Genomic DNA, 25,229 nt, shown 5'->3' with positions numbered 1-25,229 from the left:
CAGAATTGGAACTGTCCCTGCCCTCCAAAATCGTATACTCTCTTGGGGGAGACAAGATAATCAAATGTAATTGGTGGGGAGGTCAAGGATAAGCTTTTACTAAACTCCTATTGTGGCTTTAGAACAGGGAGTGTCAGGGCTGGGAGGGGCCTCAGAACAGGGGATGGCAGGGCTGGGAGGGGCCTCAGAACAGGGGATGGCAGGGCTGGGAGGGGCCTCAGAACAGGGGATGGCAGGGCTGGGAGGGGCCTCAGAACAGGGGATGGCAGGGCTGGAGGAAGGGCCTGAGAACAGGGGATGGCAGGCCCAGGAGGGGCCTGAGAAATGTCCTTATGAATACTGGTTGGCATTAACGTCACCTAGGAATGTTTGTGGAGCACTTTGTAGATACAGTTCCCTCTGCTCATAACAGTAGCCCTATGAAACACTGCCAATATTACTGTACCCATTTCTAGGTGAGGAAAGTGAGGCTTGAGCCCATGAGCAGTATGGGGTCTCTAGAACAGAAGTGACTGAGCCAAGAGGATTGTAGGCAGGAGAGTTAGGATTCGAACCCAGGGCCTCTCACTTTACTTCCAGACTGGTGTTTCTCCCCTCCCTGGGGCTGGCCCGAGCTCTCCTCTGGTGTGGAAGTCCAGACTATCACAGCAGCGGGCCCCTTGGGGAGATACAAAGTTCACACCCTCGGGGCTTTCCCTCAAGGAGCTTACAGTCCTACCGGCCTGGCGAGGCCTGATGCACCCTCTTCTTGGCGGGCAGTTAGTTATACAGCCCCAAGCTCTGCGAGGCTTAGATGGGAAGTCATTGCTGCATTGTGAATCTGGGGAGGCTCCACGGAGGAGCTGCCATTTGGCTTTAGTGTCAAAGAATGGATAGGAATCCGGCCTGTGAAAGGAGGATGGTGTGGGTGTTTCAAGTAGAGGCAGCAGCATGAGTAAGGGCGTGGCAGTGGGAAATCATTGGTTTTCCCCCACACCCACAGAGTTGGAAGGGTCCTCAGGACCCCACTCATGTAACCCGGGCCTGGACCCTCCTCTCCTTCATCCCCAGCAAATGGTCCTCCTGCTTTTTCTGAAGAGCTCCCAGGATGGGGAGCTCACTCCCCCTTGTCCCCAGGAAGCCCAGGCAGGTTCTCCCTCACGTCCAGCCTCTATGCCTGCCAGGCCACGGCCGACCCCTCCCTGTGCACCCCCTGCCTTGCCTTCCTCTCAGGTCGGATCATGGACAAGATCATGGAGGAGACCAAGCCCAAGATCGTGCTGGAGCTGGGCGCTTACTGTGGCTACTCAGCGGTGAGGATGGGCCGCCTGCTGCCCCCTGGTGGGCACCTCTTCTCCATCGAGTTCAACCAGAAGTTCGCGGACATTTCCCAGCAGATGATCCAGGTGGCCGGCCTGCAAGATAAGGTAGGGCTTCAGCTGCCAGGAGGGGAAGGGGAGCAGCCTTGAGTGAGAAGAAGCCAGAGTGCCTGGTTTAAATCCTTGGCCAAGTACCTTCTCCTCTTTGGGTCTCAGTGTTCTCATCTGTGAAGTGGGTGGGCTAGACTAAAGTGAGGGTATTTAGCCATGGAGTCTGTGGATAGATTTCAGGGACTCCTTGAACTTGGATTAAAAAAAAGTTTCCATCTTTATTTTCACGAACCTCGAACTAAAATTTAGCATTTCCTCTAATTAGTTAAAACCACTCTTGTGAGAAGGGTTCCAAAGGTTTCCCAGGCTGCCAGAGGGCTCTGTGACCCAACCACAGACGAGAACCTCTGATTGGGAGGAACAGGCGTCCCATGGAAGGAGCAGCTTAGTATGGGGGTGGCCCAGAGGCCTCCCTCCTGGCAACTCAGGATCCAGGGGCTGGCACAGAGAAAGATAACCCCTTGGGAAGTTCTCTTCCCGAATTTATGGGAGCCTTGCAAATCCATGAACCAGGACAGTTAGGGTGTTCTACTGGAGAGGCACGAACCCACAGCTTTTGTTGTTCGGTCGTGTCTGATTCTCTGTGACCCCTGTTGGGGTTTTCTTGGCAAAAATACTGAAGCGGTCTGCCATTTCCTTGTCCAGTGTGTCCCCATGTTACAGACGGGGAATTGAGGCAGTAAGGGTTAAGTGACTTGCCCAGGGTCACACAGCTGGGAAGTGTCTGAGACTGGATTTGAACTCAGGTCTTCCTGAGTCTAGGTCCATAACTCCCCACTGTGTCATCAGCTTTTTCTTAGGATTGCAGAGTTACAAGGGACTTTAGAACATGGAATGTCAGAGCTGGAAGAGAGAGACCAAGATCGGTCAACAAGCATTTCTTAAGCTCTGACTATATGCCAGGCACTGTGCTAGGCACTGGAGATACAAAGACTGGTGAAAGATAGTCTCTTCCTTCAAGGAGCTCCCAGTCTAGTGGAAGAGACCACATGCAAAAAGTTATGTGCTTGCTTTCAACTTCGTTTTATTGCTTCATGATGCCTCAGGAGTTACTGGCTTCTACTTGCCCAATTCTGATTTTTAAGGAATTACTGTCTTCGTTGAGCTTTTCTCCAAACTGTTAATTGTCTTTTCATAATTTTCTTCCTTCACTCTCATTTGTTTACCTAATTTTTCTTCTACCACTCTTACTGAATCTTGAAATTCATTTTTTAAACTCTTCAGAGAATTCTTGTTGGACCTGTGCCTAATTCAAATTTTTCTTTGAAGCTTTATTTGTAGCCATTTTGAGTTCATTGTCTTCTTCTGAATTTGTGTCTTGAGCTTTCCCTGTTGCCTTAGTACTGTTTTTCTTTTATGGTCAGGTTCTTTTTTTGTTATTTGCCTATTTTTCCATCCTATTTTTTATTTTGAACTTTATGCTCTATTCTCAGTGGGGGAGAGGTGGCAGAGGGCGGGGGTCACTACCCCCAGCTTCAGACTTTTTAAACTGCTGTTTTCTGAGCTAGTTCTGGAGTTTTTGAAATTTTGGGTGCTACCAAGGTGATGTGAGAGGTGTCATTACTGGTCTCCTGGTCTGTGCTCTGGTCCTTTCCCTGAAAGGGCACCTGGTTCCTTAGGATTGCAATTGAGCCAATGCTTCTCAAGGCCCCTACTCTCTCCTGACCTAAAGCACTCCTCTCCACCCCTGAGCTGTGGCTCAGTATGGGCCAGGACTCTCACAGCGGTCCCCTGTAATCTCTTTCTGACCAGTTGCCAGATTTTCTTACCATCTCTAGCTTGAGAGCTTCCAAAGCTGCTGCTGCTTCTGTCACTGCCACCAGGGCCCACCACTGGCATTTCACCCACCTGGGCTCTAAGCCAGCCTCCATCTCCATGGGCAAGATCCTATCTCACCTGACTTTTTGTTGGCTCTGCTACTCCAGAGTTCCATCTGAGGCATTATTTTAAAGTGGTTTGGAGGGAAATGTTGGGAGAACTCAGTTGAGTGCTTCTTCTACTCTGCCATCTTGGCTCCACCCCCACCCCCAAAGTCTCCCCAGTCAAGCAGTAAACAGGATAAACTGGAGCTAATCAGCAAAGGGGAGGCTGGGAAAGGTGAAGAGAGCTACCCAAAGGCACCCAGGTGGTGCCTCCGATAGAGTCGGGATTAGAACCCAGACCCTCTGGCTCCAGTGCCAGTGTTCTCCCCAGTGCCTGAGCCCTTGTCTCCTCCTTTCAGCAGAGTTCTGCCTTGTCACTAGCAGAGCTCCCTTTCTCCCCTGGAGCTGCAGTCACTGTCTTCTCATGAAAGGAATGATAACGTGGCCTGTGACGTTTGGCCAGTAAGCCGTGGAGCTCCCAGACTCACATCCTGGCCCTGTTCTCGGCCATCTTTGTGACCCTGAGCACGACTCTATCTTGGGCCTCAGTTTCTACCTCTATAGAATCAGGGGGTTGGTATAGATGACCCCAAGCTCCCTTCCAGCCCTAGAGTGAGGACCCTCTGCTCTCTGAACCAAAGGAACAGTAAATAATCAATACGTCTGTATTTTCAGATTTCTATACTGAACGGGCCCTCACAGGAAATCATCCCCCAGCTGAAGAAGAAGTATGAAATCAACACGGTCGATATGGTCTTCCTGGACCACTGGAAGGAGCGCTACCTTCCGGACACCAAGCTCCTAGAGGTGAGTGCAAAAGAAGGCCAGCAGTCTGGTAATGTGCTCGTTGTTGTTGAGAAGGTCCAGTGAGATAATGCCTGAATCACAGAGTGGTGTAGCCCTCTCCATGATGGTAGTAATGGGGAGGGGGGGAGGAGGAAGAGGGAGAGGAGGAAGAAGAGGAGGAGGAGGAAGAAGAAGAGGGAGAGGAGGAGGGAGGGGAAGAGGAAGAGGAAGAAAAAGGAGAGGAGGAGGAAGAGGAGGCTGATTGCTCTTACAATTCATTTCCTGATCCCTCCTCTGCCAGCGCCTTCCCTGCCTGAAAATTACCTATGCTCACTCTGAATATATTTTGTATTTCCATCTATGTATTCAGGGTGTCCCCTTCAATAAAAGGTGAACTCTTAGATTATTTTATCTCCCTCTTGATATCTCCAGCACCTAGCAGAGAGCTTGACTCTTGGAGGCATGGATTGATTGCTATTGGCAATGAACTGAGCGCCCTAGAATTTCCAAAGGATTTGTCATAGGATATTGATCAGGCTGCCTGAAAGTGCTGTAACATTTACACTGCCTCTGTCGATCACTGAGAAGCCTTAGACTAAGTTCCGCACTCATGGTCTTTTCACATACTGCAAATATAGAAAATAGATCCAGAGATTGTGTGGACACTGAAGGTTTTGACATCCACGTGGAAAACTCTTCTCTATTTAAAATATTCCACTGACACAATAATGTCAAGAATACTTGGCATATAAACATGCATTTTTCAGGGATGGTTTAGGCCCATTATGGTTCTGCCTCACCTTGCCATCTTTCCTAATTTAACGTATATGGCTGACATGGCTCCGCTGACCAACACCTTAAGCAGTTCCTTCATTTCGTAGACTTTTTCTCCAGTGATCTCAAAATGTCAGTTGTACTCCATATGTGCATCAAGGATAGATAGTGATCAGAGGCTTCGAGCCTGAATAAGGAGATCCAGTCCCACCCAATAGGAGATAAGCTAATGATGGTGGCCCAGGTCTGTGTCCTTTGGCACTTTATACCTTACAAAATACCTTCCTCCCATTTCACGGATGAAGAAACTGAGCCTTAGAGAAGGTTAGTGATTTGTTCCAGAGAACACCATTTTAAGAACAATAACTACTCTTGTCTCTCTAGTGTTACAGGACCTAGAAAGCACTTTGCCCCAACAGCACTGGAAGATAGAGCTCCTTCAAGGCCACATGTAGCCCTCTAGGTCCTCAGGTGCAACTGACTGAATCCAAACTTCACAGAACAAGTCCCCTTCATAGAAGGATTTTTTTCTGTAAAACTCAGACTCAGTCAAAAGCCCGCACCCGAGGACCTAGAAGACCACGTGTAGCCTCGAGGCTGCAGGTTCCCCACCCCCTTGGATTCAGTCAAAAGCCTGCACCCAGGGACCTAGAAGGCCACGTGTGGCCTTGAGGCTGCAGGTTCCCCACCCCTGGACTTGCTCGTGGTCATTGGGTGAACAGCCTGGGTCAGGCCAGGGTGAGAAGGGCCAGACGAAGCATGTCCCTAGCCCCCAGGCTCAGCAGAGGCTCACCAGACACCCCCTATGAGCAGAGTGAGGAGAGGGAAGACGTCAGCATCTCGGCTGATTTTAGCACACTGACAGGCCTTTGACTGGATATTTTTTTTTTCCAAAGAACAAACTTTTAAAAGGAATATGGAAAGAAAAATGTCTGTGTGGGCACAGTCCTTGGCGGTGCCCACCTGGCTGGGTCACCTGATCTGCTGTGTGGGCACAGGCAAGGCTGGGGGCAGATTTGCTTCTTGGTTCTCTTTGTTCTGGGCCCTTTGCCACTAGTTTAGCTGGAAGGTGACCTTGACCGGGGCCTAATGGGTCTATTGGGAAAGATTAAAAAAACCAAACCAGCTGTACTTTGTATCTTTCATACAAAGTTTGTATCCTGGAGGCCCCCTCGAAAATGCTGACCCTGTGGCTGGCGCAAATTCTGCCAGACTTGGAGACCCTCCAGATCCCTACTGCGATGGTCACGTTGGCCATGGGGAGCAGAGGGGAGGGGGGCAAGCCGAGGCAGAAAGCATTTATTAAGTGCTTTCTGTGTACCAGGGACATAGCTTACAGCACTGAGCCAGTGAATACAAATCTAAGCAAAAAGACAGTGCCTGCCCTCGAGGAGGTTACAGTTCTAATGGGAGAAGAAACACAGACAGAATCTAGAAGAGGGGAAGGAAGGGATTGGGGGGGGGGGGTGGCGCATAGTAGACAAAGTCTGGGGAGAGAATCTGGCACGAGAGAGTTACACCGAGATCTGTATAAAGCAGCTAAGGGTCAGTGCCCAGAGCTCTGGGCCTGGAGTCAGGAAGACCAGAGCCAGCCCTGGCTTCAGGCACTTGCTAGCGATGTGGCCCTGGCCAAGTCCCTCCACCATTGCCGGCCTCAGTTTCCTCATCGGTAAAAAGGGGATAATAACAGCCCTGACCTCCCAGGATTATTGTGAGGATCGAATGAGGTGATGTTTGTAAAGTGCTATAGGAATGCTGGCTGATCAGTGGGGTGGGGGAGGGAGGATTACAGGGCAGCAGGCACCCTGGCCCAACCAGAAGGGCCCCGGGAGGGAGTTGGGGCGGGGATTTCAACAGCCCCTCCGACGGTAATTACCCCATGTCTGTATTTAGACGAAAACACGTATAAGCAAACGCGGCGATTCAATAGCCGGGAAGCTGATGGTTTTCTAAATACTCCGTGTGGCAAACTGCTAATTATTCCAACAGCCATTAGTTCCGATTCAAGGGGAGGAGAAGTAATGAGTGGGAATGCCATCCCGGGCTCCAGCTGCCTGGTCTGCAGGCCCCCCCCCCCCCCCCAGAGTCCCATGCTCCGCACTCAGCATCCCCCGCCCCAGCCTGAGCTCCACAACCCCCCCACCCCACCCCCGGATCCTGAGCTCCGCAACCCCCCCACCCCCCAGAGTCCCGAGCTCCTTAGTCCCCACCCCCACCCCACTCCCAAGTCCCGAGCCCCACCGTACCCCGCTCCAGTGTCCTGAGCCCTGCAGACCCTCCCCACCCCCCAGACTCCCGCCCCAGCCCGAGCCCTCAGTCCCCCCCCCCAACCCCCAGCCTGAGCTCGGCAGCAGCCCCAGCCCTGGCCCTCCCCTTGGCCCACTCTGGGTGCCACAGCGCTCACTCAGTGAATGAGGTCATTTGTCCAAGCTGGGCCTTTCCTTTCATTTCCATTCCTCACATAACCCTGTCCCCTGCACACAGGCGTTGGCGGGGCAGCGTTTTGGGGGCTGTTGTCATTCCTGTTCTCGTGGAAGGCGCTCTGGGAGGGGCAGGGTGCAGAAACTTTGGTAATGGGGGGGGTTGTTTAAAAAACGCCAGCAGTAAGCAGCTCTAAACCCTCCCCAAAAGAACTGAAGAAAAGCAGAGAGGCCCAAAGCCCGGGTTTGCAGGAAGCAAAGGACCCCTAATCTTTGGGCCCCAAAATTTGCAGCTTCCCTGGCATCTGTACAAGCTTGGCAAAGACGCCAAGTGGCAGGCGTGCCAAGTCAAGGCAGTCTGGAGGCCTGGCACCAGCGAGCTGCGGCCCAGGCCTCTCCAGTCTTTAGCTTCTTCCTCTGTGAAAGGAGGGAGGGAATTCCAGCACCGAGACCCTCTGAGCCACCCTGGGACCCTCACAGCCCCAGCGCCATTGCAACACTGACTTATTTCTTAAATTTCAGCTTTAAAAAAAATTACCAGTCTACACTCTCTCTCCAGCTTCCACCCAATGAAAAAGACAAAACAAAGCCCATTTCAGATACATGTAGTCAGGCAAATAAATTCCCTCATTGGCCAGGCCCCAAGAAAACAAAGCCTCATTCTGAGTCCCCAGTACATCAGCCTCTTGTGCAGGGTAGGGGTGGGGAAACGTGTGAGTGCCCGGGGCCTGTGGTTAGGTCCATGGTGGAGTGGAGTTCCTCAGTCTTTCCTTTTTCTTTTTTAAAATTTATTTTTGGTTACATTTTGCACTCTGAGTTGTCTCCCTCCCTGCCTCCTTCCCTCCCCACCCTGCACTGGATGTTGATATGTACGTGGGCCCCTGTCATACCCTGTACTTCCACACATCCGTTCTTTCTCTAGAAGTAGAGAGCATCTTCCTTCATAATTCCTCATATCCATCTATCTGAGTAACCATATTCCATATTCACAGCTTCTCTTCAAACAATGTCACAATTATCATATACGATGTTCTCTTGACTCTGCATCAGTTCATCCAAGTTTTCCCAGGCTTCTCTGAAACCGTCCCTTTCAGCCTTTCTTACAGCACAGTAGTATTCCGTCACCTTTGTAGATCCTAACAGTCAGCCATTACACTCATCCATCCATCCATCCATCCGTCCCTCCATCCCTCCCTCCATCCACCCACCTACGCATTCATCCATCCATCCATCCACCCATTCCTTCAGGCCTTGGCCATACTGCAGGTGGCCTCATTCAGCTGAGCCTTTTTATGCCAGTCCATTGGCGGGGGTGGCATGCAGCTAGCTTCCACCTCGGTTTGGACTGGCCTCCTCCTGGGCCCTCTCAGAATGGGAGCTCGGGTTCTCTCAAGCCTTGGTTCACAAAGAGCTTTCCTTACCATGAGCCAGTGAGGCGGGCAGTGCTAGTATTTCCCAGTCAATCAGCAGGCATCTGTGAAGCACTTTCCATGTGCCTGGCTCTGTGCTAAGTGCTGGGGTTACCAAGAGAGACAAAAACAGGGTCCTCACCCTCCAGAGCTCCCAGTCAAGAGAGACAACATGAAGCCAGCTGTGTACATAAAAGAAATCCACGGTGTAAGTGGAACGGGTCTCGCAAGTGAGGGAAGGACCAAGGAGGAGGGGCCCCTGGGAAAGGCTTCGTGCCTGGAGGTGGGATTGGAGCTGAGTCTCGAAAGAAGCCACAAGGCAGAGGTGAGGCGGGACAGCACTCCAAGTGTGGGGCACAGCCAGTGCAAAGGTGTCACATGAGAGGGTCAGCAAGGGGGCTGGGCTATGGAGTATGTAGAGGAGAGGAATGGGTAATGAAATGGGAAAGCTAGAAAGGAGCCAGACTGGGAACAGCTTCAAAGAGGTAATAGGGAGCCCCGGAGTGTGGTGTGGTGAGATATGAGCAAAGGATGGATTGGAGTGGGTAAAGGCTTGCGGGCAACTCCTGGTATGGAAATGCCTTCTACCAAGGCAGAGCAGAGAATCCTGGGGGGAAGCTCCCACAGCCAGACCTGGGGAGTGATGGATCTTGACTTCAAGTCTTCATGACTCCATCATCTAAGCCAGAGGGAGACCTGACCCAGATTAAAATGTCATTGGGAAATATTTAACAAAATAAATAAAAATACTATGAAACAGTGTTGCAACAATTCATCTAGCAGCTGCTGTGGGGGTGAAAGACCAACACAAGCCCAACAACAAGAATGCTGCCAGCACAGGTTCTTTTGATCTGCTTTACTAAGGAAAGCAACGTTAAGGGATTAACAATCTTACTTTAATCCAACATATACATATAAACTCACTTAGTTCAGGGGAAAAATCCAGCACCCTGAACTTCAGAGCAAATACAAACAAGTTACAAACATACACAATATGAAAAAACCAGATCACAATTCATAGTTACCAAGAAACAATCAACATCTGGATTGACAAGCCAGGAAGCTTTTAGAGCAGCTGCCCAGAGTCCCCCGCCAACACTCCTCCAGGAGTGAGAACCTCAATCAAATACCTCTGTTCTCTCTTTACACAGTTTTCAGACATCACCAAACGTCTGAGCGACCAGAACTTAGGCGCCTACTATTGGCTCTGGTCTTGGCAACTCCCCTTAGGGGGCGGAGGGCGGGGGTGCTTCACACCCACATAGACTTAGCATCAAGTAATTAGAGGTTTGGGCCTGGGGCTTTGCACCTAGTAAGGCTCAATCAAAGACACTTAATTTAGCACTCCAAAACATTAAAAAAAGTCCCAACTTAATATTACACACAGATGATGTTCTCCTTTACAAGGAAGCCAACCTGCCGCCCACAGGGATAGATGGCCACTATTTCTCTTTTGAGTTTGACACCACTGACCTAGACCAGGTTGCCTGTCTCTTCCCACTTTGTAGAAGAGAAAACAGGCCTGGAGTAACATGATTTGCTCAAGGTCACACAGCTGGGGAGCATTGGAGGTGGTGAGCTTCCCCACCAAGCTCAGCTGTGGGGAAGGCAAAGGGAGACTTTGGAATGAAAGGACCTGGATTCAAATCCTGGAGCCACCATGTACTATCTGTGTGACCTTGGACACACAGTTTTTTCCTCCTCCATAACATTCGGAGGCAGCGTTAAATGATCCTTGGGCACCATCTGACTCATCACTCTGAGGCTGCTGCGCTCTCCCCTAACCCTGCTCTGAGGTGGACTGAGGCAGCCACACAGCTCATGTCTGAAGCCAGGTTTGAACTCAGGTCTTCCTGAGACTCCAGGCCCAGGGCTGGCTCCCCTGGGCCACTGAGATGCCCCCACGAGGAGGGAGCTGGAAGGGGCCTCAGAGGTCCCACAGCCGGGCACTGTCCCTCTGGGGCCCCTTTGGGGTGCCAGCCCTTCCCTTCTCCTCTCCTTGCTATTACCTGCTGCTTGCAGGTGACCCCCAGGGCCAGAGAGAGGCTGACAGACAGCCCAGCCCTGGTCCCTGGTGCTTTGGGCATTTTCTATGCCTGTGTGCCCGGCACCTTCTAGGGAGGGGGACAGAAGAGAAAGAAGAATGAGGCCCTGGGACTGGCTTGAGGGGCCGCCTTCCTGGCCCTGCCTCCTTGTTGGCACAGTTGCAGAGGAGGGGTCTCTCCCAGCCTGCTGGGCACCATTCCCTAGAATCCTCCTCCCCCAGGGTCCTCCAAGGGCAACTGGCTACTCCTGCCCTCCTGGTTCTATGGGCAACTCTTGAGGGTTGGGGGGGTGGTGACAGGGGCAGGGGGAGGTTCTAATTCTGCTGCTGCCCACAGCTGTGCCCTTTGCTCCATTAACAACCTATTTGCCAGTCTGGGTCAATTAGCTTTTAGAGATCGTTGTTTCTGAGGTAGCCAGAAGAACAGTGCCCCCTCCAAAGTCTGTGGGTACAGCTTCTCCCTCAGAGTCCAGGGAAAACTGGCTCTGTCTTATCAAGCACATGCCTCAGAGGGGTAACTGAGCCCCCAGTTGGATGGAAGTCCATTTCTACTTTTCTGGGAGCCTCATGAGATTCTGTGGCGATATGTGTGGTCCCTGCAGCATCTTCAAGCTAGGCCAGTGTCCGCTTGGCCAGTCTGTCCTCTTGACTTTTGGTTGGTTGCCTCGTTTGTACCTGGTGCGGGCACCATGCGTGACTCAGTGGGAGCAATGGGGGTCATTCCCCCTGGACTCTTCCCCTGCTGCCCTTTGGTGTGGCCCCTTTCTGGACTCTCAGCTAACTGTCGATAAAGTCATCAACTCGTAATTGAGATGTTCGATCCTGTCTAAAGTGAAGAGGCTTCAGAGACAAAATTAATGAGGCTGTAATGGTGGAATGCTAGACAGGCAGATTTGCCCTGGGTTTGGCCAGAATTTGGCCCCTAAAGTCACCTGTTTTATCAGCCTTGGCTGTATGGACCAGGCCTTCTGAACCCACAAAAAGGGTGGTGACTCATTATAGATCAGTGAGGGGCCTGACTTTGTATGAAGGACAGCCTCGACGTCCTCATCTGTGGAACGGGGATAATTATCTCTGTACTATTTAGTTCATAGGGTCATTGGGAGGAAAGCCCTTTGTAAACCTTGAAGCCCAGTAGAGATGGGGTGTAGTGGGAACTGGAGTCAAAAGATCTGGGTTCAAATTCTGCCTGCCCCTGACTGCCCGCGTGACTGTGGGCCAGCCATTTACCTCCCAGCTCTCCATCTCTGATGCCCTTGCTGTTTGCCTTTGCAGGAGAGCGGAGTCCTTCACAAGGGGACGGTGCTCCTGGCCGACAATGTCATCTGCCCTGGGACTCCGGACTTTCTTGACTATGTCCGGAACAGCAAACGCTATGAATGCACCAACTACCCGGCCACCGTGGAGTACATGCGCATGCATGATGCTTTGGAGAAAGCCGTGTTCTTGGGCTGAAGGTGGCGCTTGGGCAGGGGAGATGGGGGGAGCTGCACGGGATGGGGGTCACAGGGAGGGGAGGGGGCACTCAGAGCCTGGGCCAGGGCCCCCTGGGGCCATGCCAGCCTTTTCTATTTTCTTCAAATAAAAAAATCTACATCCAAGCCCTTTGGAACGTGGTTATAATTTTGTTTCCTGGAGTTTCTGAGTTTGTCCAGCCCAGGCCATCCCTGGACTTGGCTCCCTCATGGGAGCCTGCGGGGCCCTTGGTGGTAGGCAGGACACTGTGGCTCAGGCTGAGCAGGACAAGCGGGCATTGGCCACAGAGGGCCTGCCTTCCCAGCAGCCACTTGGCTCCATCCCCGGACATCTCTGCCCCAGAGGATGAGGCATCGTCCGTCCATCCCAGCTTGACCAATCTTGGACCTTCAGCCCAAGCCGTCGCACCCATAGGGCTCCCCTCCAGCAGCCCTACCCAGCACACCTCCTAGGCACAACTAGAGCTGGGCAGTTCCCTTAGTCCCCACCAGAGGGCAGCAGGTGCCTTGGGCTTATTCATGGCGTCCAGGCTCTAACCAGGCCCTTAGGATCCTTCTTATTGGGGAACCTTAGGCCCATTGAGGTCCAGTGGCTGGCCAAAGGTCATGCGAGTCTTAAGGAAGTCAGGGTTTGAATTCCATTCTCGTGACTTAGCTTTTATCAAAACAACCTTGAATTTCCTCGACTTGTGTTTTTAAAGGAAGAAGATGTCTTTATGAAGAGCCAACGGGGAAAATGCACGTTTGATAGAGAGCAAACCTCTGCTTCGGTCCTCTTATTCTGTGCCTGGCCCTGCCCAGGCTGGTCCTTCCTGGAGGCCTCCACGGCCCTGCCCAACCTCCTTCCTCTTAGGGAAGAGTTGAGCATTCCCCCGCCAATGCTTCCTAGCTCTAGCTCAGTTTCAGCCGAGGCCCCCACACGGGACGTCCCTCATCAACATGAGCGTGGTTTTCTAGCTGTGTGTCTCCCTCCTGAGGAAGCAGCAGCTACAGCACCTGTAGAGTCTGGGCAGGTGTCCAGGGGGAGGTGGAGGCAGAGAAGGACAGGGAGGGAAAACCAGAGGACCCCGTTCCTGAGGTCTGAGGTTGGCTGAGGCCCTGGGGGCCAAGGGTGGAAATCCTGACATGTTAGCTCAGCCCAGCCCTCTTGACTTCTCCTTGTTTCTATTCCTACCCAAGCCCTTGGACCAACCCCGCTCTCCCGGGAAGCAGCAGGGAGGGAAGAGGGATGGAGGAGGCAGGAGAGGCCATCCCCTGCCCCCAGCCACATTGGCAATGCCCCCCCCACTTTGGTCCAGCTTTTGTTCTTGTCTGCAGTGACTTAGGGAGGCAGGCTGGAGGACAGCTTGTATTCCTGCGTCTCTGAATGCCTTTCCCACCACCAGAGAGGGCCTTCCAGCCCGCAGATTCAGTGATGCTGTGGTCGTTACAGGCCATATGTGGCTAGGGTACACTCTGAGTCAGATCAGCTTCTCCGGACCAGCCTGGGAGCCACCCCCAGGGCAGAACCCTGTTTCTGTGGGAAAATGGGTTCAAAAAAGAAAGTTCAAACACTCTTCACTTCATAAAATGATACGCCATTGGAAGGCACCTGAGAGGCCATCTAGCCCACAGCCTCTTTTTACAGCTGGGGAAGCTAAGGCCAGTGAGGGTACATTGAATTTCCCAAGGTCACCTGGCTTTTAAGTGGCCAAGGCAGGACTTGAGCCTAGAGCCTCTGACTCCTTCTCCATTACATTATCCTGTGCTACCTCCCCAAGCCAGGCACCCTCAACTCCCCTGTTACCAGCTGCAGGTTTATAAACCATTTGGGATCCAACCTCTCCTGGAGGTTTTCCAAGACAGCTTGTGCTTCTCACTTAAAACATAGTTGGCGGCGGGGGGGGGGGGGGGGGGGGTGGGAGTTACAACAGAATTTAGACAAAAATTTTAAGCAAAGATTCTTCCATCTCTCCCCCCAAGAGTTTCTGCTCCAAATGGCAGAGACAAAGGGAGAGACAGAGAGAAACAGACAGAGGGAGAGACAGAGAGACTGGGAGAGTCCCAGCCAAGCGACCCACACTGGAATGGAACCAATGATGCATGGCTCTCAGAGCTTCCTCCTTTTCACCATAGATCACACACCTCGAAGAGGCTGGTCCACGACAGTCCTTCCTTCCGCCACAAATACTTCAGACCTAAGAAATCAACCATTGCACTTGTTGGTGTCCACAGAAGAGTTCCGGGGATAAGCTCCCCTTCACAGATGGGGGCTTCTCTGCACACAGGTGGGCTAAGCTGTGGCCTAAGACTCCAGGGAAGCCAGTCTTGACTTGATTCTAGGCCCAGGAAAACCACAGCTTCTAGAACCTTGGTGTGAGGCCCTGGATGACTGCAGTGTCCTTGAGCCATGGACACTGGCCAGCAGAGCAGCTGGGGGTGGGTCGCCTTCCATTTAGAGAGGAAATATTCCCCAGCAGCAAGCGGGGGCTGTTGTTTCCCTGAGGACTTGTCAGAAGCGGCAAGGCTGGCAGATATGCAGACCAATCCCTCTGGGCCTCGGAGCTCTAGAGGAGTCAGGGTGTTCTACATCTGGGCAAAGAGCCATGTCTAGCTCAGGCTGTGTTCTAGAACTAAGAAAGGACTACTCTGGCTGCCCCCTCCTGTTCAGAATGGGCATGGAATCTGGCTCTAGGTGCCACATTTTAAAAGATACTGGCAGGTTTGGGAGCATCTGGGATGGGGGAGAGACCTCAATGATGGCTGAAGAAGCCCTGAGTGTAGTTAGCTTGGAGCAGAGAGAAGGCCCACAGTGGGGAGGGCTGCTGCCTTCACACACCCAAACATAAGTGCGCAGAAGAGGAATTAGAAGGATCTGCTCAACCCTGGGGGCCATGCCAGGTGCAATGGAGTTTTAGGGTGGTAGGTTTCTGACTTGTAAAAGGAAGAATGTCCTGACCATAAGAGCCATCCATCAGTGCCCTTGGAGCTGGTCAGGCAGAAGATGGAGGACGCATCTTGAGGAGGATAGAGGACGGAATAACTGTGAGAATTACTGAGTGAGAGCCTGGACCAGGTGGCCTCTAAGGTCATTGGAATATAGGGTGTCAGAGCTGGAAGGGACCTCAGACTCCATCTCAACCAAGCCATCCCTGACCAAGAATGCCAACCACCACAATAATATTAGTGGACGCTTGTATGGCTCCTACTCACTACCGCACTGTACCAAGTGCTTTACAAATATCTCATCTGATCCTCGCAACAACCCTGGCAGGTGGGTGTTATTATGAACCTCATTTTACAAATGAGAAAACTGAGGCAGACAGGGAAAAAATGACTTGCCCAGGGTCACACAGCCAGTAAGTGAGGAGAATTTGAACTCAGGTCTTCCGGACTCCAGCCCCAGTGCTCCGTCCACTTAGCGCCATCTTAGCAGTCTCAATGAGCCACTACATTTCCAACAAATGATCCTCCCAACCTTGTCATTATTATTATTATTATGATGACGATGATGATGTCCAGACCTGGGATTTCACTGAGGGTGGGGCTGGGGGTGGGGTTAGGTGATTTGCCCTGGGGCACATGGCCGGTGTTTGTGGGAGGAAAGCTTGAACCTGGGTCTTCCTTGTTCTGAAGCTGGCTCTATCAACTGTGAATTCGTGGAAAGAATGAATGAAAAAAACATTTATTAAACATCTGCTGTGTGTCGTGCTGAGCTAAGCAATGGGGAGAGAAGACTTAATTTTTTTTTATTTGAAAAAAAGTTTTAATTAGAAAAAAAGTCCTTGCCTTCACTGAACTAACATTCTACCAGGGGAAGATGATACAGAGAGGGAAATGTTGATCAGGGAGCGAAGGTATTTTCTGTGCCCTTCCATGGTGTATAGAGCTACTAATTGTATTAATAATGATGATGATCACAAAACCTCAGAGTTAGCAGAGACCTCTGCATACCTAACTGAGAATCACGTCTATCTCCAGTCTCTTTCACCCAGCCTCTGCTTAAATATCTCCAGTGACAGAGAACTCACTACCTCCAAAGGCAACCCATTCCATTCTCAGCTCTGATTTTAGACATCTATGTCTGCCTCTCTCCAGTGCCAACCTACGGCTCCTGGTTATGCCCTCTGGGGGCAGGTAGAGTGAGTCTAAGATCTCTTCCAGTGGTTCCAGGAGGAGTTTACCAATGGGAGAAAGAGGCTGTTGGGACAGAGGAGGGATGGTTAGTCTGGGCCCTTCCCCAATATGGCAGTCCCAGAAGGAACTCACCAATGGGAGAGAGGGTCTATAGGGATAAAGAGGATCCACGGGGAGAAGGCTGCTGACGAAGAGGGATTTTCTAGGGTGAGAAGACATCTGAGGACAAAATCCAGAGGGCCGAACTTACAGTCTGGAGAGGGATGAGGGCCCTTTGAAGGCTTAGTGACAACTATGGTGCCCACTTATCCCCCCAACCTTCTCCGAGCTAAGGAACAGACCCAAGGTCCTTCAACAAATGCTATTTTGGCTGGCTCTCCGGGCCCTTCTCCCTTCTGGTCATCCTCAGATGTCATCAAGCCTTTCATCATGTATCAAATGCCCACTCCTTTAGACCCCCGGGGGGATTCCATGCTTTCACAGACACGAGCTGATGCTTTACGATTTCCAAAGCTCAGGAAAGACATTACCTCATTTGATACACACTACCACCACCATGGGCTTGTGGGGATGAGGAGAGTCTGACTCCTGAGCTGGAATCAGCCCCACAAAGACAGGCATTTGGGCCATGGCTGCAGTGGTCCCCTCTGGGAAGCTGGGACCTGGTAGGTGGCCAGCAAACTCCATCCTGGCTCTCCTCCTGCCTGGACACCGGCCTCTTCCCCAAGTTTGACCTTGTTTAGTGGGCCTATGAAAGGTCTCCAAAATCCTCTCCTCGTCCTTGGGCTTCAGGCAGTGAAGGCTCCCATTCAACATTCAGAATCAGAGTCGTAGGGCCTCTGTGCAGGAAGGGATCTCAGGGCACCCCTATCTGAACAAGGACCCCCTTCAACAATATTATCCATCACACTATAGGAGGGGACCACATTCAGTGTTTAATTCTTTAGTATAAATTAGTTGATTCTAAGACCAAGGGGGCAGGAATAGAATAGATAGGCAAAATGCTGCATCGTCTTCAGTCTCAGTTTCCTCATCTGTAAATTGGGGGAGTAATAAAACTTTCATTATATATCTCATGGGGTTGATGTGAGTAAAGGCCTTTGTTAACTTTAAAACACTATGGAAATGTGAATGATCGTTCTTTATTATTAGATGGATTTGGCAAGTGCCAAGAAACATCATAAAAATGAAACATTTTAACAGGGAAACGTCCTTGTTGATAAAGATTGATTAAAGAATCTTATCGATAAAGAATCAGCTGTGTGCAATAGGACCATCAACTTGTCAGAGCAAAGATCAAAATTAACACAAAACTAGTAGAATAAAAATGAGAAGAAGACATACAGTTAAAGAGACCCTCCCCCAACCTGTTTGAACAAGTTAGTGACAAGGGGAAATGGACAAATGAAAGGACATCAACACTGGTTCTAACCATTTTTATCCAGAAATTTAACTGGTATAAATCACTTACCACATAATGATGAGAACTTATAAAACCTTGTGATGTGAAATACTTGATTGACTCACCAGACAGAGAGGGATACAGCCAGCTAAGTGTTGTGGAAAGGGATGCTGGAAGATTGTGAGCCTCCTCAATTGCCTCATAAAACAGAGAACCAGTGGAAGGATATAGAAAGCTTGGTGAGAGACCCCAACTCACCTAAGGCATCTCCATGGGCATTTGAGGATGATACTGGAAGGAGGGCAATAAATAGTGCAAAGATGAAAAAAACTCTTTATAACACACATTCTTTTCACCATCAAGGATGATGGAGCCAACACATTGAGACTCACATCACAGATGAAGGGAAAGAGGCATTGAAGAAAACAAAGTGGGAGAAAAGTAGCTGGCTTAGGCCAATTATACACTGAGGAGGTATGTGCTGGACCACAATATTGAGGACATTGAGGGATTAGCTTTGAAGGGTGGTAGCAGTTAAGAGAGACTTTGGGTTTGGCCAATTCAGGGAGCCAGTGACCAAGAGACCAGCAGAAGGCCAGGCCAGTATCACCGAGCTGGACAAGTCTTCAGGGCTCATACAGTTTACCCCTATTGGGCTGAGAATTCCTTCAACATCCCCCAGTGACTCCTCCAGTCTCAACTTGAAAACCTCCTGGAAAGGGAAAGCCACCGCTTCCTGAGGCATCCCCTTCCCCTCCTGGACAGCAGGATTTGGTAGGGATTTTCTCCTTATGTCAAGCCCATGAGTTAGGGAGGAGGCAAGGGTGGAAGGGGTGACTTGCTGCCCCCAACACACACACACACACACACACACACACACACACACAGACTGTGCGGTGATATGCAGATATAGGTACCCAGAGAGATAGGCAGACCCCAGCCATCCATCCACCCACCCACAAGCATAAAGCTAGAACTAAGGGTGGGCTGCTACCCAGGGCTTCCATACAAGGGGGCGGGCAGGGCACAAAGTCACAGACCTGGGCTTGGGGTGGGGTCCCAAGCTCTGTGACCAAATTACTTTCCCATTCTCAGCCTCCCTTTCCCCATTTGTGAGAAAGAGAATAACCCTTGCTCTCCTGCAGAGGGGTCATAAGGGAAGTGCTTTGTAGATTTGAAGGAATTAGGGAAGTGGGAGCCTAAAATCCCCCCCAGTAATGATCACAGCTGACATTTATATAGCATTTGCTACGTGCAAACAAAGGCTAAATGGCTTGCCAGGGTCAGTCACTCAGCTGGTAGGTGTTGGAGCAGGACTTAAGACTGAGTCTCCTTGACTTCGGGTACTGACCCCCCCCCCCACCCTGGGCCCCTGCCTGCTCTTGAGCAGCTGCCCACTGCAATGGCTGCTCAGCCCTGGGGGGCCTGAAGATGCAGGTCAGCATTCACTGGCAGTGGGGCGTGGGGGGGGGAGGGAGAGGGGAAGTTCATGAACCAAGGTGGGCCATCTCCGCTGTTATCTACCCAGATTCTGTTTTCCTTCCTGAGAGTTCTCATTGTGGTAGGACATTGGGTGGCTGCCATTCGCTTCAGTTACCCTCCCAAAGGTGCTCTGTGCACCTGCCACTTTGGCCCACTTCTTGCTCCCCATACAAAGCACCTCATCTCCTACCACCCCACCTTTGCACAGGCTAGCTCCCACCATGTACTCCATCCCTCACTTTTTAGAATTCGTAGCTTCTTTCAAGCTCAGTTCAGCTGGCACCTCCTCCATGAAGCCTTTCCTGATTCCTCATCATTGCTAGTGTCTCTGAAAAAAAAATTACTTTGTGTGTGTATACATATATGCATATACATGTATACATATGTCCATGCATATAGACATGTATGTACACATACATAAAGCAATTTTATATATTTTTATTAAAGATACATATATAATTTAACACACACTCTTTGTACTCACATAGCTGTGTCTATAATGTGTTCCCTCCCACCCCACCACACATGCTTTTAAAATATGAGCTCCTGGAGAGGATCCCCAATGCTCAACACAGTGCCTGGAGCCCCGTAAGTGCGTAATGAATGTTAGTTGCCTGTATGAGTGTAAGGATGAATGATTGCATGTGGGGCACTGTACTGCGCTCTGTTAGGGGAGGTGGCCAGACAATGATAAATGAGCCTGCCTCTTCCTCCCTTGTGACTGGGATGGAGAGAGCCGAGCCAAACCAGGTGGTCCAACCTCTTCTCTGAGGTCTGGCTCCTTTAGAAGTCAGGAAGTCAAGTCAATGAACATTTATTAAGTGCTGACTGCATGCCAGGTGCTGTGCTGAGGGCTGAGAATAGAAATACCAGCAGAAAGGACAGCCCCTGTCCTGGGGGGAGCTACAAGGCTGTAATATTAATTAAGCTGGGACTTTTTTTCCTGTTTTCTCTTTTAGCACTTATTTTATCAAGTACCCTTGATGAGTTCAGCCTTTGTTTCTTTGATTAAATTAGGAGTCTTTGATGACCTCCTTGCCTCAAGTGAAAGCCTGGTTTGCATGGGTCTGAGTGACATGTTTGTGATGCCAGAAGCTTTTAGGTCATGCAGGTTTGAGTCGCACATTGTGATGCCCTTTGTCCATGAACAAGATATATAAACCAGAGGTTTTTCTCATTCGCTGTAAGAGTGGCACAGGACTCTGGGCAGCCATTTTAAGAGCCCTTGGCTTGTAAACCCAGATGTTGATGCTTTCCTGGTAACTATGAATTGTGATTTGGTCTGTTTATATTGTGTATGTTTGTAATTTGTTTGTATTTGCTCTAAGTTCTTGTTGCTGGCTTTTCCTCCTAAACTAAGTGAATGATATTTGTATGTTGGACTAAAGTAAGATTGTTAACCCCTTAACATTACTTTCCTTTGTAAAGCAGCTGTCAGCTCTTGTTACTGGGCTTGCTGGGTCTTACGCCTCACAACAGTTACTGCTACCTGAATTGTTGCAACAAAGGCAGAGAGGTGGGAATGGGGGTGGGGAGGAAGAGCCACAGGTGCCTGGTGCCCTGGGAGCATCCTCGAGAAAGACCTGCAGCCTGGGGACAACCAGGACAACGATGCCAGGCCGGGGGGAACCCCTTACAAATGGTGGGCCATACTTCTCTATCGCACATAGGAGGTACTTCATAAATGCCTGTGGATCAATTTGGTCCTCCCCACAATGCAAGCATCAGCCTTTTGCAGAGGAAGGGAGGGAGGCCCAGAAGGTGCCTGGCTCCTGGTCACAGCTGGTGTTGTGGCAGAGACTTAGAACCAGCTGTTTGGCCCCCACATCTTCTCCCTCTCCTCTGACTACCAACATTGTCCAAGAGCGCCAAGCTTCTGAAAGCAGATGAGGAGACATATGCTCACGGAAGGGCGGGGGCTTGTCCGGGATCTTCCAGCTCCCAAGGTTTTGAACTGGGGCTCAGCCCTCCCACTGTCCTTCCCTGACATGATGCCAAGTCTCTTAGCACCATCTCATGCCCATGAGCACCTGCCTCCTGGCCCATCCCTGGAGGGTTCTTCAGTGCTGTGCCATCTCTGGGTGGAAGTTTCCTGAGGCTGGGCAGGGGCAGAGGTGGCCCACAGGAGCCTCAATAAATAGCTCTGATTCCCTGGGAAGTGGGAGAGATGGCTTCCCCCTCCCTGAACACTCACAGTAACTGCCTCAGAAATACCACTTACCTGCTCCTGCCAAGGAAGGCAGAACAGGGGCCTTCCATCCACCCAATGCAGCCCTCCTGGCTGACACAGCTCATCTCCTGAAGATGTACCCCACTCCCACTCTGCCCTCCACCCTGCTTGGGACACTTTCAGGCAAACTGATCTAGAACTGAGGCCCCTGTGGGTGCCCGAGCAAGTCCTGGGCTGGGTGAGCTGGTGAGTGCAGAGGACTGGGACAGGGCTAAGCCACACCAATGCGCATCCATTCAGTAAGAGAGCAGCAAGCTTTTCTAGAAAAGAGACACATGCCACACAAGGAAAAGCTTAAGTGTTTGCCAAGGTCTAAGGAATGAAAAGACACGAAGGGTAACAGACACACCAGCTCGGTGGCCCAGGGGGGATGGTGGCCTGAAGGCAGGGCCCATCTGCTTGCTGCCCTGGGCTCTGGTGGGACTCCTGCTCCACACCTCCCCCCGCCAAGATCCCAGCACCATGGAGTCCCCTGTGACCTACCCTGGGGGGACACAGATGTATGAAGAGGCACCCACCTGCCATGGTGGAGGGACTCCTGAGCTTGAGGGGCTGGAGGCTCCAGCTCCAGCTGCATCGCGTTCCATCTGCATGGTGAGCCCCATGCCCTAGAATGAGCCTTACATTTGGAGCTAGACCCTCAGGGTCAAACCCAGCTCTACTCCTTGCTTCCTGTGTGTCCTCAAGCAAGTGACACTCCTTCTCTGGGCCTGGGTTTTCTCCTCTGGATGTCCATTGAGATCCCTTCTATATCTCGATCCTGCAGACCTCACACGGTCACCAACTTCCCCTCCTGAGCTGGATTTTTAGCAATGACTCCCTGGCAGTTACAGGGGCCCAGGGCCCCCAAATTCCTGTTGCTGACACCTGTTCTTTTCTCTCCAACTTTAAAATGGAATAGTTTGGGATAGAGCATCCCAGCTTCTATTCTTATCTCCTGTCTTACAAACATAGAGACTCTGCCAGGGGCAGAGGAATTCAGCTGAAACCTCACACATGTCTATCTAGAACTTGCAGACACACCCCTAGACTCACCAGCCTCAATCTATCCACTCCCATGTGCACACACAGTGACATTCAGTTCCCAAGGACAGCCTCGGCAGCAGTGAGTGCCCCAAAGTGTCTTGGGGATTGGGACTGGATCATTGACCTTCCGGCTGTGCCAGCACATGGACCAGCCTGGAGATGGGGGGGTGAGTTTTTCAAAGAAATGCCACCTCTGGACTCCAGACCATCAATGGTTTTTCTCTAGATAGTCACTTGTTAGAAGGAGCCCTGGGCTCTTTGGTATCTACAGAGTCTCACCATGTTACCAGAGTAAGCCAGGGGAAGAGGCAAAGGATCCCCTCCTCCTGCCCTGGAAGAAGCCCCAGGCAGAAGGAACCAGTGTGATTTCCACCCACCATGTGGGTGTCCTCACTGTTCCCTGGGCTCAGGTGCCTTTCTGACCTTCTATCCAAAGCATCATTTCTTTTCCCTAACCTGGCTCTGGTCACTTATAGGCAAAGGGATCGAGGCTGGAGTCCTCATCAGTGCCTGGGCAAGATTTGAGCCAGGAGGGTGGGAAAGGGGGAAGAACACACTGATGCTCATTAGGGTGGGTGGGTCAGTGGTCAGACCAGCTTTCCAGTGCCCTGGGGTTTGGCCCTCAAGCAGAGCAGAAATAGTACCAGTGGGGTGGCAGTGATGTCAGGAAAATCTTCCTAACCATGAGAATTCTCTCAAAGTGGAAACGGCTGCCTGGGGAAGTAATGAACTCCCCATCACCCTAAGTCTTTGAGCAAAGGCTGGTTGACTACTTGTTGGGGCTGGTGTAGGGAGGATTTCAACCCAGGCATAAATTAGCTGACTTTCATTTACAAAGGGTGTTAAGACTTGAAGAATGAGGAGGCTTGTCATCGAGAGCACACACCTCCCAACCTCCATTCAAAGAAAGATCCAGGCCCGTTTTCAGGTGGGGAAACCGAGGTAATGAGATGCCACCTATCCAGAGTGGCAGAGCCAGGTCCGAGCCCAGGGCCGTGGGGCTGAGGAGATGAGCCCTGTTACCATCAGTCCGCCCTTGCCCTCCCTCCTCCGTCCACACCAGCCCGTTCTAGGAGCCAAGGAATAAGAAGTAACGATAATAACAGGTCCCATTTCGACATCGCTTTAAGGTTTACACTTTCCTCACAACAGCCCTGTGAGGTAGGGGGTGTGACTAGGAGAATCCCCACTTTACAGACGGGGAAACAGAAGTCTGGAGCCGGGAAGGCCCTCCCCCTCCAGATGCAGCGCTCTTTCCACTACGAAGAAGAAGGAGATCGAGGATTGGAAAATCTTCTCACACGGAAAAGGGCCAGGCAATCATTCTTGAAAAAGAAGTCATGAGTTAAGAGACGTCCAGTGTTAAGAGGCCTAGTTGAAGGGCTGGTGACAGCAGTCCTCAGGAAACCCCCAGCAAGCACCGGCCTTGGCCTCCCGGTCCTGCTCCGTCCGAGTCCAGAGGAAGGACGGCTTCCCGGGCCCCTAACCCGGGCTGGGGGCCCCTGGCAGGTGATGTCTTCCTGCTGGTCTCCGTCCATCCAACGCAGCAGGCTTTCGCCCAGTATCCATATAGATGCATAGAGACAGATAGATGCATTTATTCATGTATATGGAGCCATATTCTTTTATTATACTCAAGAAGATACAAAGTTCTGTTGATGCTTTTTTTCTCTTTTTAATTTTTTTTAACAAAAATTTAGATGTTTACTAATACAGTCATATTTTGGTTTTTAAAGTTTGTTTTTTGTTTTGTTGTTTAAACTACAAACAGCAGGCACTGAAAGTCCCCATCTCAGCTGCTGGACTCCCAGGTGCATCCTGGCCTCACTGTCTGTGGGAATGGCCCCAACAGGTGGTGGCCGTAGGGGTCCCAAAGCAGGCAGGCCCAGCAGGTTCCCATCCTCCCCCTACAATCCTGTCCTACTCCTTGCCCAGGGCCCAGCCCATGGAAAAAGCCAGTGCCAAAACCGTGGTCACTCCTGTGGCCTGCCCTCAGGGAGGGGCATAAACCCAAGCCTGCTGCTCTTGCATCTTGGAGCCCGAATGGTCAAAGGCCCAGCTCTGCTGGGCAAATGGCACATGCCCTCCTCAGCTGTGCCCACAGACCACCCGGCACAGGTCTGGACCAAGAGTTCTGGTGGCAGCTCCCCTCCCCCCACCCAACGCCTTCCACTCCTCTTGCCTTCAAGGTCAGAATGAAGCTGGCCCTCGGAGGTTGATCACAGAACCCAGAGCCAGGTGGCCCAACCCCCAGCATCAGCCATGACTGCCCAACCCCAAACCCACCGCCAACTTCCTCCTTCCCGTGACATCCAACAAACCCAATCGTCTCCAGCTGAAAACTAACCCACAGCCTCAATGTTAGTTCAAAAGCTAAATAAACTCTTCATTTTAAAGGAAAAAAAATATTAAATTCACAGTTCAGAGGCAAAGCAAAGTGCTATCTTCTTGGTGACTAACCCTAAGAGGCTTGGCCTGGGCACCTCCGCTTGGGCTCATGCCCACGGTGCCCTGTCCCCTCCCCCCACCCATCTTCTCCATCACTCAGCACCGTGCAAGTTAACAGTTAAGAAAGAGCCAGGCCAAGCCATGTGGACCTGGCAGGAGTGGCAGGGGGCAGAGGGCTGAGGACAGGAGGAGGGGATTCCAAAGGGGATCCATCAGAAGGGACTTTGCAGGGAAGGGGACAGACGGTTTCAAAAGCAAACTCTGGTTGTACGAGGCTGGGGGCTCTGGGGAGAGGGGGCGCCCCATGGGGCTTTTCTCTCCCCCCTCCGAAGCCCCCTGGAATCCA

At 51.3% G+C, this 25,229-nt stretch overlaps 1 protein-coding gene across 4 annotated transcripts in view; it reads left to right on the top strand.

Annotated features, from left to right (window-relative positions):
* The window catches only part of COMT (catechol-O-methyltransferase), a 57,205-nt gene extending 44,902 nt beyond the window's left edge, over window positions 1-12,303 (top strand). For 3 of the 4 annotated variants that reach the window (XM_036741827.1, XM_036741830.1, XM_036741826.1), the window contains 3 exons: window positions 1,213-1,406; window positions 3,947-4,078; window positions 11,980-12,303. In XM_036741827.1, coding sequence (XP_036597722.1) covers window positions 1,213-1,406; window positions 3,947-4,078; window positions 11,980-12,159 — 506 coding nt within the window. In that variant the 3' untranslated portion in view covers window positions 12,160-12,303. The remainder of the gene's footprint in view (window positions 1-1,212; window positions 1,407-3,946; window positions 4,079-11,979) is intronic. The other variant, XM_036741828.1, reaches the window with a different exon arrangement.
* Window positions 12,304-25,229: the final 12,926 nt, after the last annotated feature.

The sequence above is a fragment of the Trichosurus vulpecula genome, chromosome 1 (genome assembly GCF_011100635.1).
Source record: "Trichosurus vulpecula isolate mTriVul1 chromosome 1, mTriVul1.pri, whole genome shotgun sequence".
In the NCBI taxonomy this organism is placed as follows: domain Eukaryota; kingdom Metazoa; phylum Chordata; class Mammalia; order Diprotodontia; family Phalangeridae; genus Trichosurus; species Trichosurus vulpecula.
Note: the sequence above shows the minus strand (reverse complement) of the source record. Positions and strands in the feature narration are given on the sequence as shown.